The 17441-nt window shown below is 39.8% G+C and overlaps 2 protein-coding genes across 2 annotated transcripts in view; one reads left to right on the top strand and one right to left on the bottom strand.

Annotated features, from left to right (window-relative positions):
* Window positions 1-3064: 3064 nt before the first annotated feature.
* Window positions 3065-14350, bottom strand: LOC121872575 (ionotropic receptor 93a-like). The gene is made up of 11 exons (XM_042375402.1): window positions 14226-14350; window positions 13672-13784; window positions 13371-13490; window positions 12298-12530; window positions 8609-8737; window positions 7425-7599; window positions 6765-7001; window positions 6046-6311; window positions 5812-5949; window positions 4250-4436; window positions 3065-3852 (listed from the first exon to the last, which is right to left on the bottom strand). Exons 1-11 carry the CDS (start codon window positions 14323-14325, stop codon window positions 3607-3609), a joined length of 1944 nt encoding a protein of 647 aa, XP_042231336.1. The 5' UTR covers window positions 14326-14350; the 3' UTR covers window positions 3065-3606.
* A 172-nt stretch (window positions 14351-14522) lies between these two features.
* Window positions 14523-17441, top strand: part of LOC121872767 (ionotropic receptor 93a-like) — a 12242-nt gene continuing 9323 nt past the window's right edge. The window contains exon 1 of the mRNA XM_042375822.1: window positions 14523-14669. Coding sequence (XP_042231756.1) covers window positions 14523-14669 — 147 coding nt within the window. The remainder of the gene's footprint in view (window positions 14670-17441) is intronic.

Raw genomic sequence — 17441 nt, 5'->3', positions numbered from 1 at the left:
AAGTTTAGATTTTAAATTTTAAATGATTAATTACGTATGGTGTATGACGCAGTAGCCAATCAATCAGTCAGGTGTGGAGGACGACATAGCAGTCAGTCAGGTGTGGAGGACGACGCAGCAGTCAATCAGTCAGTCAGGTGTGGAGGACGACGCAGTAGTCAATCAGTCAGTCAGGTTTGGAGGACGATGCAGCAGTCAATCAGTCAGTCAGGTGTGGAGGACGACGCAGCAGTCAATCAGGTGTCCCACTAAGGGCTGACCCACGGGACACACACCACCTCCAACAACCACATTTACTCTCACTCAACACTAACACTAAACCAACACTCACAACCACTGTAAACACCACTGAAAAACACTCGTCGCTAAATACACAACCTCTAAGGCGAGGAGCAGCACTTACACTTGTGGAGTTGTTGAGTGAGTTGTGACACCATGATGTCCTCCTCGACATGTGATTGGACGCTGCCGGGGAAGTTAACGCAGACTTGAAACGAGATTGATGGATGCCCAGCGAGGTGTAGGCCAAGAAATTTTATAATTTTTCAATCTAACTCTTACATCTACAACAAGAATCTCGGATATTAATAATCGTGTTAATTTGTTTATGAAAATATATGATTAACCAACAAGAAAATATGTTTGTGCATCGATATAATCTTATTGTTGAATAAGGGAGAGAAAGAAAGAAAGTGTGTATGGTTATTTCCAAGTTTAATCATTCACTTCGTCTCATTTTCGTTGACATATTTGTACACATTGGTTTATGAGATATATTATTCCTTGTCTCCGCTATCTTTAGTTCATTGTGTTTGCAGTAGATGTGAATTAGTGATAATCTGACTTAAAGAGTGGATGGGTGGTAGCTGTGGGTGGATGAGAGTTGGAGTGCCCTTAGCTGTGAATTGGTGGAAGTTGTCAGGAAATAGTAGTTGGTGGGTGGTGGTAGTCGATAGGGTGAGAATGTGGCCTCTACTTGTTCTGCAACCTACGCACCAAAAAACAGGTTGCAAAAAACAGTAATCTAAATAAGAAATTTATTTTAAGTGTAAATTGGCAACAAAATTTTACACACACACACACACACACACACACACACACACACACATTCTGACCCCAACTGTTTTTTGCCCTTCCAGATTAACAGGGTGACACTAGATGGACGCTTTCCAGTTTAAGGAGAGTCGCAAGCAACCTGATGAGACAACACTATCTGCCTCATGACAGAAGAGAGTACAGGTGCTCAAAAACGTAGCGATATACTCTAGACTCAAAAGTTCTATCTCAAGATTTGTTGATTTTTTCCAAAGCCTTTTCCATAATTACTTTTGATAGTAAACAACTTTATCAGTTCGTTTCATCACCACGAAGGCCTGGTTAAATTCAAAAGATTTTCGGGTATAATGCAACCTTTCTATACGCCTCCTTCATGCCCTACATTTATGGTCGTCCAGGAGTCTCTCTTCCGTTTACAGTAAATCAGAGGTTTTCAAACTGGGGTTCGCGAGCCCCCAGGAGTACGCAGGAGGGTTCCAGGGGGTACGTGGAGGGCTGGCGAAAATCAATTAAGAAAATACTAATTTCACCAGATTTAATTCATGAAGTGATATAAATTTAATGTTATATTTACAATACGGAAAGTAGCTTCTCTCCAAGCACCAAATATGTTTTAACACTGCCATTCTATAATGAATTAGTGTTAATGTAGTATCGCTCTATATTCAGTGTCTCAGTAATGGTGGTACGGGTCGATGGTCAGGTAACTCAGGGACTACCTGGTGAGAACAAGTTTGAGAATCTCTACACTCAGTTGGTCATCAAAATTGAAGCCGGGCCAAGAGTCGAGCAGAAGTAAACGAAAGTTGACTCCCTAACTGAGAGGCTTAAGTGGTCAAGTTTTATCAATAATCAAGGGTAAAGTCTGACAAGTTGTGCAGGAGCAGAACGAGGCTTAGCAGCATCACAAAGTTCTTTTTCATAGCACTGGTCCATCTTCAAGATATCTCGTCAAAAGATGTTTTTTTTTCTACGAGGTTAGTGAAACATCCTGCTGGTGGGGACCAATTGGTTTCAACAGTTTTTAGATATTTCTTGACCACTGTACTGCGGAAACGAGAGATCAACACTTGAACCGAAGGATTTGTGTCTCCAGGATATTTCAAGTGAGAAAGACCACAAGTAGTCGATGAATCATTCTTGAGTTATATTGTCGAAAAAATTAATTCCATATTTAAATTTTACTGTGATTACTCCACAGTTTCGAACTCAAGGTAACCATCGAATCAGGTTTTCAATTCAGATTTACTAAGCGAGTAAGTTACCATACGTTCAGTGCATTGTCTTTTAGGATAATGTTCCTGCGGCTAAGCACTACAGTAATACCGGGTACATGCAAGGGGGCCCTGGCAGGTTCTGTTGAGGTGGTGACCTCCGCCATGAAAGGAATCTTGTCCTTCAGTGCTTCATCACAGGGAACATCAGCTCTCGAGGATCAAGACTCCTCTTGTGTTAAGGGTAGGAATATGACAAGACTTCTCTATGATGTTACTCGCTTCAGTGTGTCTTGTCCCCACCTGGAAGCCAAATCGGTCAGAAAATGTTCTGCCGAGGGACAGAGCTTGGAAGCAACAAAGGATATCATTGTGTGTATTCACAATTACGTTCAGAAAAATATGAACATGTACAGTAGTTAATTCATATTAGTCGTTACATAACAAATTTTACTGAGAGAATTACCGAAAGATCTAAGTGATCAGGAACTTCAGTGCAACGGTCATAGTTTCTTAGATTTCAAGACGACGACTGGGTGTCAGAGGAGTGACCCATTGAGGCGGTCTGCTGTACTACGGTCCTGCACCTTCTTACTTTACTGCACTTGATCTCTTTCATAACTAACTCGTGTATACATTAAGCCATTAAGTTGTAAACAAGGAGTTCCCCTAATGAGCTAAAACTTGTTAAAATGACATTGCTGATGAAACGGATTCTATGTAAACTTAAGGAGATGGCAGTTTAATTTATTACCAGGAAACTTTCTTGGGGTTCTTTGATTTAAAAAAAAACAAAGGTTTTGATTATTTAATTACAAGTGCCAACGCTATTTGTGCCATTATTATGTCTATTTTTTTGTCTTTCTTTACGGTTAAAATCCTAAAATACACAATATACAGAAGTTACCACCTTAGAATGGTCTTCCGTCAGTGTGTGATCTCGTGATAAAATAAAGCATGAACTAACAAACTTCGTCTTTTATATAATAACATGGCACACAAAAAATTGTCGCCCTTGCAAAGACTGGGTGCTTGGAGGTACCCAGGTGGATTATATCAGTAGCAGTACTGCTTTGGCCAACGTCTTGGGCGCAAGTGTGAAATTGGCCAGGGCATCCTGGAACGTAAGCCTGTTGTAAGCAATGTAGGGGCCATCGACGGATTTTTCTCTGTTGGCGGAGGCACTATGGGTGTGGAAGTGGACTTACGAGCCACCCAATCAGAGGAAGGTAAATTTATGGTGACTAAAGGACGTACTGTTGGCTGTGATGCTCCTTCAACACGTAGGTTCCCTTGGGAGAGGGATGACCTTCCAGGGTACCTCCTAGAATGATGGTTATTCCGATTTTCCTCCATGGTGCTGTTGATGCCACACCGTGAGAGGCTCCACGACGAAGGTGAGTCCAGCGAGACTGAGGCCAAGAAGGAGGAGCAAGAAGGCTCCCTGGAGGTGTGTGAAGGTGAGGGACCTGTTGTTGTTGTCTGATTCTGTTTCTTTCTCGGCTTCCTGCTTCTGCTTCTTTTGGGCCTTCATTTGGGTTTGGAACAACAGGTCCTCAGCCCACTTTTCATACAGTCCGGCCTGTTAAAACACATAAGGACCTAAATTCGTCATATATTACGAAAAATATGATTGTTACACATACAGTTCTATCCGAAGACATTTATGCGAAAGTAAATGATCTACCATGACCCATCCCATTAACAGTGATGGAGGAGGCAGGTTTATTCAGTAGGGAAGGAGGTTGAAGAGTTGAAATAAGAATAAAACGATGATGTATCAGTCTTGGCCCCAACTTATCTTTTTAAAAACATCAAAAGCCGTCAGAGACAAACTAACAATGAAAATTACAGTAGGTTCATGTCTGGCAATTTGAAAAAGGGTAGTGGAGTAAACAACATAAAAATTAGTTAAACTTCTTAGTATACTGAATTCAGTTAAAAATGTCAAATGTGACTGTACACAGAGTTGAACTTACCTCTTTGACGGCCATGAGGCAGCGGTCTATGGCAGGCTTGTAGGGAGCGTCGTGGGGGATGGGAAACGCAGACTGAGTAGGAAAAAGACCGTCCCGGCCAATGTATAACTTATGGGTCCCGTCCGCTCTGATGAAATACTTGGCTATCAGTAGCTGCTGGTAGCGTCGATTATCCACATGCGCTTGTCTGTGAGACAAGTACAATATAGGTAAAACATGATCATTAGCAGATAAGAAATGTTAAGGGCAATAAGATCAGTAATGTGGACGATTTTAACTTAAAGATTTTTTTTACAAACTATATAATGAGACTGCCTGATGCTTTTGATTTTCAAAAACTTAAATTGTAAGACTTCTCTCGCCACACACAATGTCCGCCACCGTGGCAGAAACTTCACCGAGGAGGTTTTCTTAAAAAACATTACGCTTATATCTTGATACTTGCTTATTAATCGTTGAAATAATACATATATTTTTAGTGATTCTATAAACTTATACGCCACCCTATATGAGGTAAAGACGATCTCTCTGTATTTCATGTTCACACAATAAGGTTAAGTAACACAAGTGCGCAGTTTGTCTCCGGTAATAGTTACTGACGGTTTGCTATAATTCTCTGGCGTATTTGAACAGTTGTGGCAGAAAAATAAGAAACAATATTCAAGAAAAATTGAACGAAGGGGATGTGGGTAGGAGCCCCTAATAAGAAAAATCCACGAAAACAATGGATCGCCACATTTATCTTCATATATAACAAATTTCTATAACTCCTCTTGGCTACTGGCTATGCTGGACTCCACACCCTACATAAGAGTGTACTGGCGGAGTGAACTGAAGAAGGGTATGAAGGTGTGTTCCTCAATAGATGTAACCAGTAGTTGGTTTGCTCACGACCAACAGCCTTCACAAAAAAAATCTGATAAGATCTCTGGAAATACAGGGGCTAAATGTCTCCTGAACTAATGGAAGATGAGATTTTGATGTTTCTCTAAGCAAAAGGACTCAGTTAAGGGAACTAATTTGATAAAAAATAACAGTGTTACATTTAGAATTTGGGGAAAAAAGACAAATTCATAATGCTAGACAAAGAGTTACTACACTTCATAGACCTTTAAATCAATAAACAATTACATTATTGAAGTCCAATATCCCTTCATGGCAGTTAAGCTATTCCTCAACAACATACTGTAAGCCGCCTCACCACCACCCTTGTCACCAATGAAGTCTTCTAGTGCTGTGATGATATGTAAGTGTAGTCTATAAGTAACTACCTTTCTAATTTGTGAAAGCCTCTAGAACAGGGGTTCTCAACCAGGGGGGAATTCCCCCCAGGGGGGGAATTCAGGTTTTCGGGGGAATGTATATGTACTAATATGGAAAAAATAAAGGATTTTCAGTATTATATGCATATTATTTGGAATGCACTTTTTAAGGCAGACAATCTTGGAAAGAAGGGGGAATGACATTCTGACATATGGTGAAAGGGGTGCATGGGGCAAACAAGGTTGAGAACCACTGCTCTAGAAGTAAACTCTTCTTACTAAGCCAAACAAAGGACTTACTTTCTCTGAACTGCTTGTTGTAGTCCAACTTCTGTTGACTTAACGATATGCATCAGCTGGCCCATTCTCTTTAACGCCGGAGAATCTGATTGCATGAATGTCTTCTTGAAGTCTTTTCCATATGATGGCATCGTTATCCTGCGTGAGTGAAGTAAGAGTTACTTTTTAGAAAACCATGTTGGTGTACAGTAAGTATAATACATACAATACTCAGGCGTTGAAGAGGAGCACTACCTGTCTACAGCAGCGACGAGCTCTTCAATTGTCTCTGGGCGGGGCGCTAATTCAGGTAGCATGAGGAAGGCGGTGAGGTTGCCACGGTAGGCAGTCCCGATGATAAAGGCGAACACCAGCCATGCCGCCACCATCACACGACTGGGATTGGTCTTACACAGTCGCTGTGGAAGACTCTGACCTAAAAGAATTCCTCCTAAGTCCAGTGCCACTACAAGTGCACTGATCTCTTCTCCACCCATCCTCGACTCGCTCACACGAATAATCTGAAGTAGTTACATCAGAATGTCTTAAAGCACTTACATAAATTTCTCAGTATAAGAAAAGTCTGTAGACTTGTTGTAATCCAAATGAGACATTGTTCTCGTCTCAGGCTGGTTAGAGTAAAATAGATGTTTCTTTAATTTATGTATTTGCTTCTCTTGACATAAATCATGTCACACAATATTGAACAGTTAGTTATATGTCAACAGTTAAACTTTGACTGACTCTCCTTGCTAGTGTAAATAGTATTATACCAATATATCTCAGAACTTCAGTGTAATGATGAAAATCTTTTGTTTACTTAGTGTGCTGACTCAGCATCTGCCTAGGACCACTGCAAGACAAAAATACGTGTCAAGCTTCTTTCAAGTGTGTAGACATTAACCAAACCTAGTGGAAGAGGAGCCGTTAGCCAGTAGCCTTGTATTTCAAACATACTGTATGCGTCTTCTTACCAGTAGCAGCGCTAGAGGGGCGAGGAGCATCGTCAGCACTATGGCTGCCCACACAACTGCCAAGAGCGGGTAGTAGAGTGACTGCCACTGAGGTTTGAGGCCTGGGTCTGCCATACTGAAATCTGCTCTACCTTGCAAGTGTACCCAAGCATAGTCGAAGCGCTCCATGCGAGCCAGCAACACAGTGTGATGCACCGCGGCCATGAAGGACAGTCGCTGCTCTACAAGCCCCGTAACCTTCAAAAACATAATAAAATAAAAGTAAATAAATGAAATAAATAAATTAATTAATTAATAAATATAAGTAAACAAATAATTAAATAAAATTACCGAACTTATTTTATATTCAACAAAAATTATTATGACGTTTTAATTAACCTGCACGTGGACAATGAACCAATGCTATGCGTCTGTAAATTCTTTCCATCAGGGCTGGGGTGTGATGTAGTGTAGTGTAGATATAGTAAAGCGTAGTGTGGGTGTAGCATGGCGTAGGGTGGGTGTAGCATGGCGTAGGGTGGGTGTAGCATGGCGTAGGGTGGGTATAGCATGATGTAGTGAGGATACGTGTAGCGTTGGTATAGCATGGCGTAGCGTGGGTATAGCATGGCGTAGCGTGGGTATAAGATGATGTATTGTGTGTAAAGGTGACTGACTCACCTCTGCCCAGGAAGTGGTGGGCATTATGTATACGGTGAAGTTGAGAGCGTCAGCAACAGTCACCAGGGTCATGTAGTCAGTGCCCGAGTACTGTGTTGTGTTATCAGGTCCCTTCACGGCGTCCCAGTACGGCGGGAACGGCAGGCCGGTCACGTTCACCTTGGCACCGTAGAAGCTGAGGGTGACCAGTTGCAGTCTAAATAAACTCTACGATTTTGGTAATATTAGGCATCTAATTGAAGGTTAAATAGATTAAGGGACTTCGGAGATCTAACACTTGTGTCACGTCTCGCCATTACATTTTGGTGGAAAAACACTGCCGACACTCGGGCGTCAGTCATCCTGTTCTCATTGCTGGAGACTTCAATGCCCACCATCCGACGTTCAATTCGACTTCTAAGAACGAACCAGGATGGTCAACACGAACTATGAACCAACAGAAGACCTTGAACAACTAAACCAGGATCTCACTGATGCTATACAACACGCAGCAGAGAACGCAATTCCCAAAACAAATCCCACAAATAGACAACACATTCAGAGTACATTCCCGACAGTTCCCTTACCCTGGAGGAGCGTCATTATTCTTGTGTCTATTTTGATATTTATTAATTCAAATTCTTGAGCATTTGACTATACCTGGCGTAAGACTGGAATTTTGTCATGACCAAGCCTATCCAGTTGATGTACATATTACATATAAAAATTAAGATTAATTATTACAAGCAAATATCTGTTGATACATGTGTTAAATTAACCACCATCCTCAAATCTGATATACAATAATTACTGACTTACTTTTCTGATACGTGAATTCACTGGGAACACACTAATTTATTCACGAGAGGAATTTCTAGTTAACATCTCGCTTATATAATTCACTCCGTATTCCTTGTAAGTTCTGAGTCAAGCTTAAACCGTTCACTAGACGTTTCTAAATAGACGATACTTATGTTCATCAGATTCCTGTTTTTATTATTATTTTTTGTCATGATTTCATTCAGGCATCACTGATACTGAAAATCAGCATTCACAAACTATAAACCAATCACATATATAACACACGGTGCCGTGTCTAGAGAATGATTTCTGCCAAATTTCCAAAATATGGTAAACAATCGATATGGATGAGCGCATATAATAAGGAATAATAAAGAGATTATCATTATTGTATAGATAATTACTTGGAGTACTTGGGAGAGTAAAGAGAGCGACCCTTGAGGAGAACGAGGCCACTTCCCGGTTTCCAGGCAGCAACTTTCACTGCCTGATTTCCCTCGGGGCTGTACGGCAGGTAGGTATACACACTGGCCCTGGCAATGATATAGGAATACATTGTATTAATACGTAAATGTGTATATGGTGTACATGTTAGAATCTTTAACAAAGTATATTCTTTTCCCGACACCACTTCATCCAATACCTAAATGTTTGTATTACATGTGATGGCACCCCACAGATGCTTCCAAGGTGAAATTATGGAAGTTGGCCCCAATGGTCGGCCTCCCGTCTAAATGAAGCCCCCCGGTGCATGACCAGTTTTTATCCGAGTTAAAATTTGATATGGCTATTTTTTTGCATGGGTATAGTGTAGATGATAGTGTAGTAGACGCAGTATAGTGAATATAGTATAAATACTGGATATAATGTAGGTCAGTGCTCTTAAAAAAATTGTCACACGCCCAGTGTAAAATTATCACATGCACCCATGACTTCTTAAAAACAGATAAAAATCATTCTAAAAGTAATGAATAAGTAAAGCTAATTTCAAATATTCATCCGAATTTAAACATTAGAAATCGACATTAAAACAATCTAACACAAACACAACGAAGAAAACGTAGAAATCCGTGAAAAATTTACTTCCTTAATGTGATGGGTAGACCTATCTGTTGCTTACTATTATGGCCCAAATTAGTACACACGATGGAAGTACTACACACACACTTCAACTGTACTGTTGAGTCTGTCTTTCTTGTTCAACCTTATCAGAGTGGACAATTGTATTTCACACATATAAGTGGTCGTAAAAGGAAGCAACAGGAAAACCGAAAATACATTAATCCAAAATGATGACTAAGTTGACGATTTGTGGTTCATTCTGTGCGTACTATCGCATGAGATGGCAGCTCGATTCTTGTTCACGTGTCAATTTTTACCCTATGATAGATTTAGGCGTCTCAAAAGCAAAAGGAATTTCCACTCAATGCTTTTCTTTCAAAACTTTTAAACTTCTCTTTCGAAAAATTCTGACTAGAATTAGTAGTGCTGCTGTTCTCTTCAATGTGTTTCTACAGTGCTGGAAACCTGTAATAGTTCGGTGATCAACACGAAGGTTGACTTATCACATTAGTCATGACTTTTTTAAATGCATGGATTTGTTCACAATGTCGAAACAAATCATTGTCTCTTCTTTCTAGCTTCAAAATTAATTCATTCAGTCTTGAAAATATGTCGGCTAAATGATATAGCTTCAATAAACAATAACAAGACAAATCGGGAAAATCAAACTTTTTCCCAGAGAAGAAAAAAGGTGATCTTCCTTCGGTGGCAAACCTCTGTCAGGACCCGCCCCGTGACAGTCACAGAACTACAATGTGGTAAGTTCCAAGGTGGAGTAAATGAGAATAATCAGATCCCACTTTAGACATAGAATTTAATAAAGATGACTGTTCATTAAGCTTCCCTACTTTCAGAACTATCATGAAACTATCAGGAAAACCTTGAAGGACAATTCTTCACGGTGGATTAAACAGTGATTCTAATTAATATCATTAACTGACGCCTCAAATCATTCTCACTTCTTTACTATTTCTGCCAATCATGTTTGTTGTACAATCACTTTGAATTCCTTTGCAATTAGTCCAGTCCAATTTTTATTTTCCAACTACATTACGAAGCAGTACTGTGTGTATCCTTGATCCTCTTGTTTGTTAGTAAGGTCAGACAACATTCAATCTCCCATGAAGTCATCTTGACATACACAATCTGGAATGTCAGTGTTCTCCTCAAGTTGGACTGCAAATTTTCCACCACAGTGGATGTGTAACTAGTTGGGATTCTAAATCCTCTGCAACAGTCCATATTCTCAAAGACACCGTGGCATTACGAGAGAGATATTATTCAGTAAAAAAAAATGATCTTAAATTGTATGCACTGTGACTATACAATATCTAGAGTGGCTGGGAGGATAAGGGTTTCAACAACTGTGTAGAACATTTTCTAGTTGGCAATGTGGTATGCAATGAACTATGATGCCAATTGTGCTTTGTCATTCAGAATGGTCGACTTAAGAACTAGTGTTGATAACTTTAATCCATGCTTCTTTCTTAGGAAACATTCAATAGGTTTATCAACGAGTTCTACACTTTTGTAATAACTTCATTACTAAAAACACACTGTGGCTTAGGATCTTATTTTCTCTTCACAGTTGATAAATTCATAATTAAAAAATCATCACAATATTACCTTTTCCACATTTTTGTTGGCAGGTGTTTCGTAATTATGAGGCGGACATCATTACTGACATCTACTGCATCCTAACTGAATTTACTTCGGTTCAGATACAGATGATCAAGTGTCGATAATTTTTCTGGTAACAAAATAATTCATTATTTTCTTAGGGTGAAGTAATAAATTCTGACTGAAGTGGCAGCCATATGTTCTCCTCCTCGGAATAAACACTGAAAGTCTGGATAATACTGTACACGTACAACGAGTCGAGACTTGATGTTCTCCGTGATACGTTTGGTTGTCAACGAAAGTGACTAAAATCCACGGTTTTCAGCCCTAAAAAAAATACATAAATGGCACGAAGTACTGGATATTCAACATAGCAATATTTTGCTTACTAAAAAATACATATGTAAATATATAATCAATATTTTTGTTACAAACAAAGCTGCGGCCACACTAGTGTGTCAACTCTGAAGAAATCCACGGTAGCGTTGATTTTTCAACGAACTCCTCAAATTGTCTACACCTATAACTTATTTGTTGTCGAAACTTGGGACGATACAGAACATCTGAAAATCCACGGCACGGTGGGAAGAAATTTACTATAGTCTGTTGTATTAATAAAATTTACACAGTTCTTATTTTTTTTATGAATGTTTATTTCAGTGAAAAAACAAGATAAAAATGCCATAGTAAATTAAAAATAATAATACGAATGCATCACGACGGGAATTTCATTTGACTCTAGAGTACTTACGTCACTTGTAAACAAACATCATTTGGACTCTACAAATGCGCACCAAATTTCCGTGATGGATACTGCTGGTATTCCTTGGGGCAGAGAGTCTCAAATTGCATTCATTGAAAAAGTAAGGAGTACCACGCAATTTGGAATGATAAAAACCACGATTGAAAGAGGAAATTGATGTAAAGACATTGTTACCAGCTGGGCGCTTGGCCCATGGTTCTTTTCGCCAGTGTGACTCAGTTTTCTGGATTGTATCGTTGACTTATTGCCTGTGGATGAAATGCTATCGTGGATTTATTACACAGAAACTCTAGTGTGACCGCAGCTTAAGTTGTCGCTATAGAGACGACTTGAGGAGTTCGTTGAAAAATCAACAGAACGGTGGATTTATTCTGGGTACTGGGTAGGAAGACTAGTGTGACCACAGCTTTACCTGAGGTTGGGTGGTGTGTCCTCCAGGTTGAGCAAGATGGTGTTTATTGTGTATATTACCTGAGGTTGGGTGGTGTGTCCTCCAGGTTGAACAAGATGGTGTTCATTGTGTATATTACCTGAGGTTGGGTGGTGTGTCCTCCAGGTTGAGCAAGATGGTGTTTATTGTGTATAATACCTGAGGTTGGGTGGTGTGTCCTCCAGGTTGAACAAGATGGTGTTCATTGTGTATATTACCTGAGGTTGGGTGGTGTGTCCTCCAGGTTGAGCAAAATGGTGTTCATCATGGAGAAGGTCCAGTGGGAGGACAGGAGGGCGTGGAGCTGCGGGAGTGGGAGGCTGGTGACCACCAGCAGCTTGGTGGCCCACACCAGGAGGCGGCCCTTGAGGGACCACTCGGCAAAGTTGGCGAGGAAGACCGGGTCGTGACTCACCACCACCACTTGCTTGCACCAAGACCTCATCCTCATCTGTGAAAAGACCAGGTCATAACTCAACCACTAATCACACACATGATAAGCAATCACTTTTGTTTTATTTGTATTTTTTTTTTTTTTGCTTCATGTTGGGAAGAGCTTTTCTTCTCGTTTAGTGTCTTTATTATAGCGATCAAAATACCTTGGAAGTCATTACTTTGTTTCTGTGCATTTCGTAGTTCAGCCAACAAGAGTCTAGGGGGTTGAAATAAGAACCTGAGATTGGGTGCCGGATAGAAACTGTTTTGACTGAAATACTGAAATAGTTAAATAGATCGTGGCAAGAGCATGCTTAGGCAATAAACGGATCACCTGAAGATTTATCCCCCGCTAGCATACTCCACTTGAAGACTAATCAACCAGACGCTACCTGGAGGTTAGGTTAAGTTATATTGTGTCGTATTCAAGTGGAATAAGCAGAGGGGAGAATCTTAAGGTGATCTAAGTAAAACCCTAGTGACTGTAAAACCCCAATGAGAAACCTTGTGATGTCAAGAAAGGTATTAGTGCAGTAATTTGTGAAAATTGCATTAAATTCGTTTCGTTACCTTCAGTGATACTTCGGGGTTATTGTTAAATGAGTTTAATATAACTGTGCGTTAAGAATATAACTAATTGTTAGGGTAAGGTTTGTTTACATTTTAATGTGCACATTTCATGTTGCTGCTGTGTTTAGCTTTTCAGGTAAAAAGTTTCTAATTTTGTAACTCAAGAATGTTTGGTATTGTTTGGTAGCGATTTTTTCCTAATACTAGAACATAAACGTCTGTCAAGTGGCCTTATAGGTAATGGATTGAAGGCCTCATGAAAGAAGCAGGTGGGATAGTGACCTACCTGTCGAGCCTGGTGGAGCAGGTAGGGTAGGAGCGTCAGTGTTACATTGGAATCCTGGTCGTCCACCGCCACCTCGAACACCGCCACACCCAAAGGGGTCCCTCGCACGACACTCTCCTCCTGCGATGTGAAATAAAAGTTCGATTAAATAATTATATCTTTACAGCTATCCTGATTGAAGCCATCAAATACTGATGTGACTCACATAACATTCATTTATTTACCTAGACTATCATCAGGCAGCAAATTCTTTCGTAAGGAAATACCAGCAAGCGGAGGTTCATAAGAAAACAAACATCACCTTGAGGATGGTGGAGGTTGAGGTGGTGCCGTCTGTAATGATGAGGGAGCAGGTGGGCTGAGACACCGCCTCCAGCACGGCGCCCACACCACCACCGGCGTTTTGTTGCCAACCTGCTTATATACATCACCGTGTTAATACCTGTAGGTTATGTATATAAGCTACTGTGCCGAGTAGCATTTATATATGTAATTACATGGCAACACTGCACGTGTTATGTGGAAAATTGCCTCGAGGTTGCCATATGGCAAGGCAGTCTCAGTCTGACTCTGTGGGCCGTGCATGGCACACGCTAGTCACTACTTGTATTTCTCCTATCCGTTAATAAATGGACTTCAGTGTTACCCGGTGTTTCCCTACCCATCACTGCCTTCTTCAGGGAACACTTGGAACCTTCAATACCCAAGTATTTACCCAGAATCAATATTAAAAACTGTACCCCTTATCCGACCCCCACACCGGGCTGGTACAATATCACTAAAACTAATACAACCTTCCTCCGTCAACATTACATTCACAACAGTGTGCTATTGTCTACTGGAAGGTGAACTTACTGTAATGTAGGAGGTGGTTGTCCTTATCGTTAGCCACCAGGAGGTTCACCATGGCCATTATTACTATTACTCGCACCATCGTCAGTCTCCACCATTTCATCTTCCTGACGCGTCCTTCTTACCGGAGACCTGTGGGGAAGAATTGTGGTAACTTGGAGGACACGAGAGTTACCAAATGTAATGTTAGTTTCCTTTGACAAAGCAACAAAGATATAAATCACCTGACTCTTAACGACAGAGTTTAATGAAGTGATTTATTTATTTGCTAAGAGGCAATAGTCGTTGAAGCACAGAAATATGCCGAAAATCTCTCCACATGCTCGAGATTCTGCCGAACTACTGGAGCTAGTCTACCAAATGCTCGGCCCTGGCTGTGCTATCATTTGGGATTGGTGCAGTTCCGAAGAGGAGTATAAAGGAACTAGTATCTTGACTATCAGTGATGTAGGGTTTCGAGGCAGTTTTTCGGGTGTCTTAGACATCCTTAGTATTGGATTTTTGCTAGAGACCTTTTGAGACCACATATTAATTAATGAGTTTTCAGGTCTGTTAGGAGGGAGTGGTCTGCTAGTGAAGTTTGGGTTCAGGTAGTGGAAGTTACCTCACCATTAATCCACTACGTGAGTGATTGAGTCCAGGAAGAGTTGATTAACAAATGTAGGGATTCCTCGGGTCACAATCAGTTGTCTGAGGCAAGGTGACCCATTGTATCTCAGGCTTCTGACTCAACTTGTGCTTTATATTACCGCGCACTGGTTATTATAATGTGGTGAATTTATGATTCAGTGGCCTTTTTTTACCAAGGCCAATTTTTAACACTAAGTATATCTATGCTGGTAGTCCCAGGTGCACCACCTCCCCCAAGGGCCAACCCTGACTTGACTCATCACAGTACGTAGTCGTGTTGACGCTGAAGACCTGACCCATGATATAACAGCCACGAAGGCGTTGCAGTGGGCTCCTAATAGTTGTCGAGCCCTGAGTACGTGCCATGTTTAATACTACTGTATACTGGTGATTTTAGTATTGTACTTTACTGTGCTTTATTACAGCGCATTAATTATAACACTGAGCTGTAGGACACCGTTAAAACAGTACCTAGACACAATCAACGAGTCTCGAAACAGATGTGACTCCTGTCACTTCTGGCAGCATAACAAGGCCGAGTTTCCGTCACTAGTCCATCTGGCGCTATCCATTCTAACCGTGATTGACTCTAGTGCTCTAATGAACGTGCAATTAGCCGTGGGGGATAATGAGATAATAAGCAGGGCCCCATGCATGCCGAGCATCAGCAATGTACTGAGCATTCTATTTTAAACATCCTTAAGGTATTGAACGCTTCAGGTGCTAGATGATTATAAAAATAAAGTACCTTGATATAATCAACGAGCCTGATGTAAGAGATATGAACACAATAAGATATTATATATGTATATTTAATTACTCATGTATGCGTCTTGAAAAAATAAAACCACAAATAATTTGGTAGTTGATACACATGCATACATATATTAGTTGGTAAATATTTCCATGTTTTAAGACAACACACACTCTTACCCATCCATGGATTTCAACACCTCAGAAATATTATACCTGTATGAACCGAAGTTTTTACCTTTAAATTATCCTATACACAGGCATACAAATTTATGTTAAATATTCGATAGGTCTTCGTCTCGATTTGTAAGAGTCTCTGATTTAGTGGACTCTACTACATCACTGGACGGCACACACAAGCCAACACCCAGGTGAATAAAGAAGCACTCATTTACACTTACAAACAGACACGTAAATGAACGCATATGTATACAAAATAAAGGCAATTATTCATATACACAAATAAACATCTTCGCATTTGCTGACAATATAAACAAATTAGGGAAAAAAATACTAATAAAAAAACATGCAAACGAGCATTCACACACAACACAAAATCTCACATAAATGCAATTAAACAAATAAACAACAACAAAAATTAGGCACATCAAACAAATAATCAAATAATTCATAATAAATAAGACAAACACAAACGAATGAACCTACATATGAATACACAAGCAAACACCTTAACACCTAAAACACACAGAACAAATAGAACAATCACAGAAATAAACACCAACAAATAAAGACAAAAACACACGAACAAATAAAGAAAAAAAAAAAAAATACAATGACATTAAAACAAATAAATAAAAGATAAAAAACACACAAGCCAAACAACAAACACAAACAAATAAGTCAATAAACACTGACAAATAAACACTAACACTACATACTCTCTTATAGTCCCCCACACACATGATTATTAATTTTCTTCCTTCTAATTCAATACCAAATCTAAATTAACATGTCAAAATAATTAACCGTGTGCTTCAATAACGCACAGAAGTTCTCTTTTAGTGATGCGGGCGAAACAAAAGGCCGGTTCATATCGGGATATTTTTTTATCGGAAAATTACGAAAGTGTTTGTTCTGTTACTTGAGCTGGGAATCCAGTGTAAGAACGGAGAATGAGAGAATGTGTGATAATTACAGTATTCACAAAACAGACGACAATAACAACCTAACTTGTATCACTCTAATATATAACCTAACCTAAATTGTTAGGTTATATGTTAACTTAGATTGCTAAGTTAGCTTGGCTTCAGTAAATGTTAGGTTATTTTTTTATTTCATCAGTATTATTATTCACACCTGTTCCTCCACTAGATATACATGCTGAATATTAAAGAAACTTTCAAATAAAATTTCCTAAATAGAAGTGAACCGCTCTCCATTAGTTTATTCCCAGCGAAGTTTCAAAACTATTTCCATTTAATTTAAAAATGTTAAGTGATCCCGGTAACAAACCAGTTAGTTACCTTAGCCAGCCATCAGACACAAATATAACCCATAACTATTTTGACACTATTTTAGGTCAATTTGTAGTTTCGACCAACCACGGCTCTCTGGTTGAACATTGTGCTTTTCTGATGTTTTAGACAATTTTAAGACACTGTTCTATGACGTTTCCCTTGTAAATCACCTAAAATTACTTAACCTAACCACCTAACCGGAGGGGGGGGGGGCCGCCTCCATGGATTCCCCGGTATATTTAAGTCATTTGCGATGGAAACGCCAAAGAAGAAAGTGTCTAAGAATTGCCTAAAACATCGGAAAAGCACAATGTTCAACCCGAGAGCCGTAGTTGGTCGAAACTACAAAGTGACCCTA

Source organism: Homarus americanus, unplaced genomic scaffold (genome assembly GCF_018991925.1).
Source record: "Homarus americanus isolate GMGI-L3 unplaced genomic scaffold, GMGI_Hamer_2.0 scaffold39155, whole genome shotgun sequence".
In the NCBI taxonomy this organism is placed as follows: domain Eukaryota; kingdom Metazoa; phylum Arthropoda; class Malacostraca; order Decapoda; family Nephropidae; genus Homarus; species Homarus americanus.
This window is presented reverse-complemented; position numbering and strand designations above follow the sequence as displayed.

What these genes read in the sequence shown, in the direction of transcription:
- LOC121872575 (XM_042375402.1), bottom strand. Translation starts at nt 14,325, where the DNA reads ATGAAATGGTGGAGACTGACGATGGTGCGAGTAATAGTAATAATGGCC. An exon ending in TGCTCCACCAGGCTCGACAG is followed by an intron (nt 12,531 to 13,370) that starts GTAGGTCACTAT and finishes GTCTTTTCACAG; the next exon opens with ATGAGGATGAGGTCTTGGTG. An exon ending in CCCCTCTAGCGCTGCTACTG is followed by an intron (nt 6,312 to 6,764) that starts GTAAGAAGACGC and finishes TAACTACTTCAG; the next exon opens with ATTATTCGTGTGAGCGAGTC.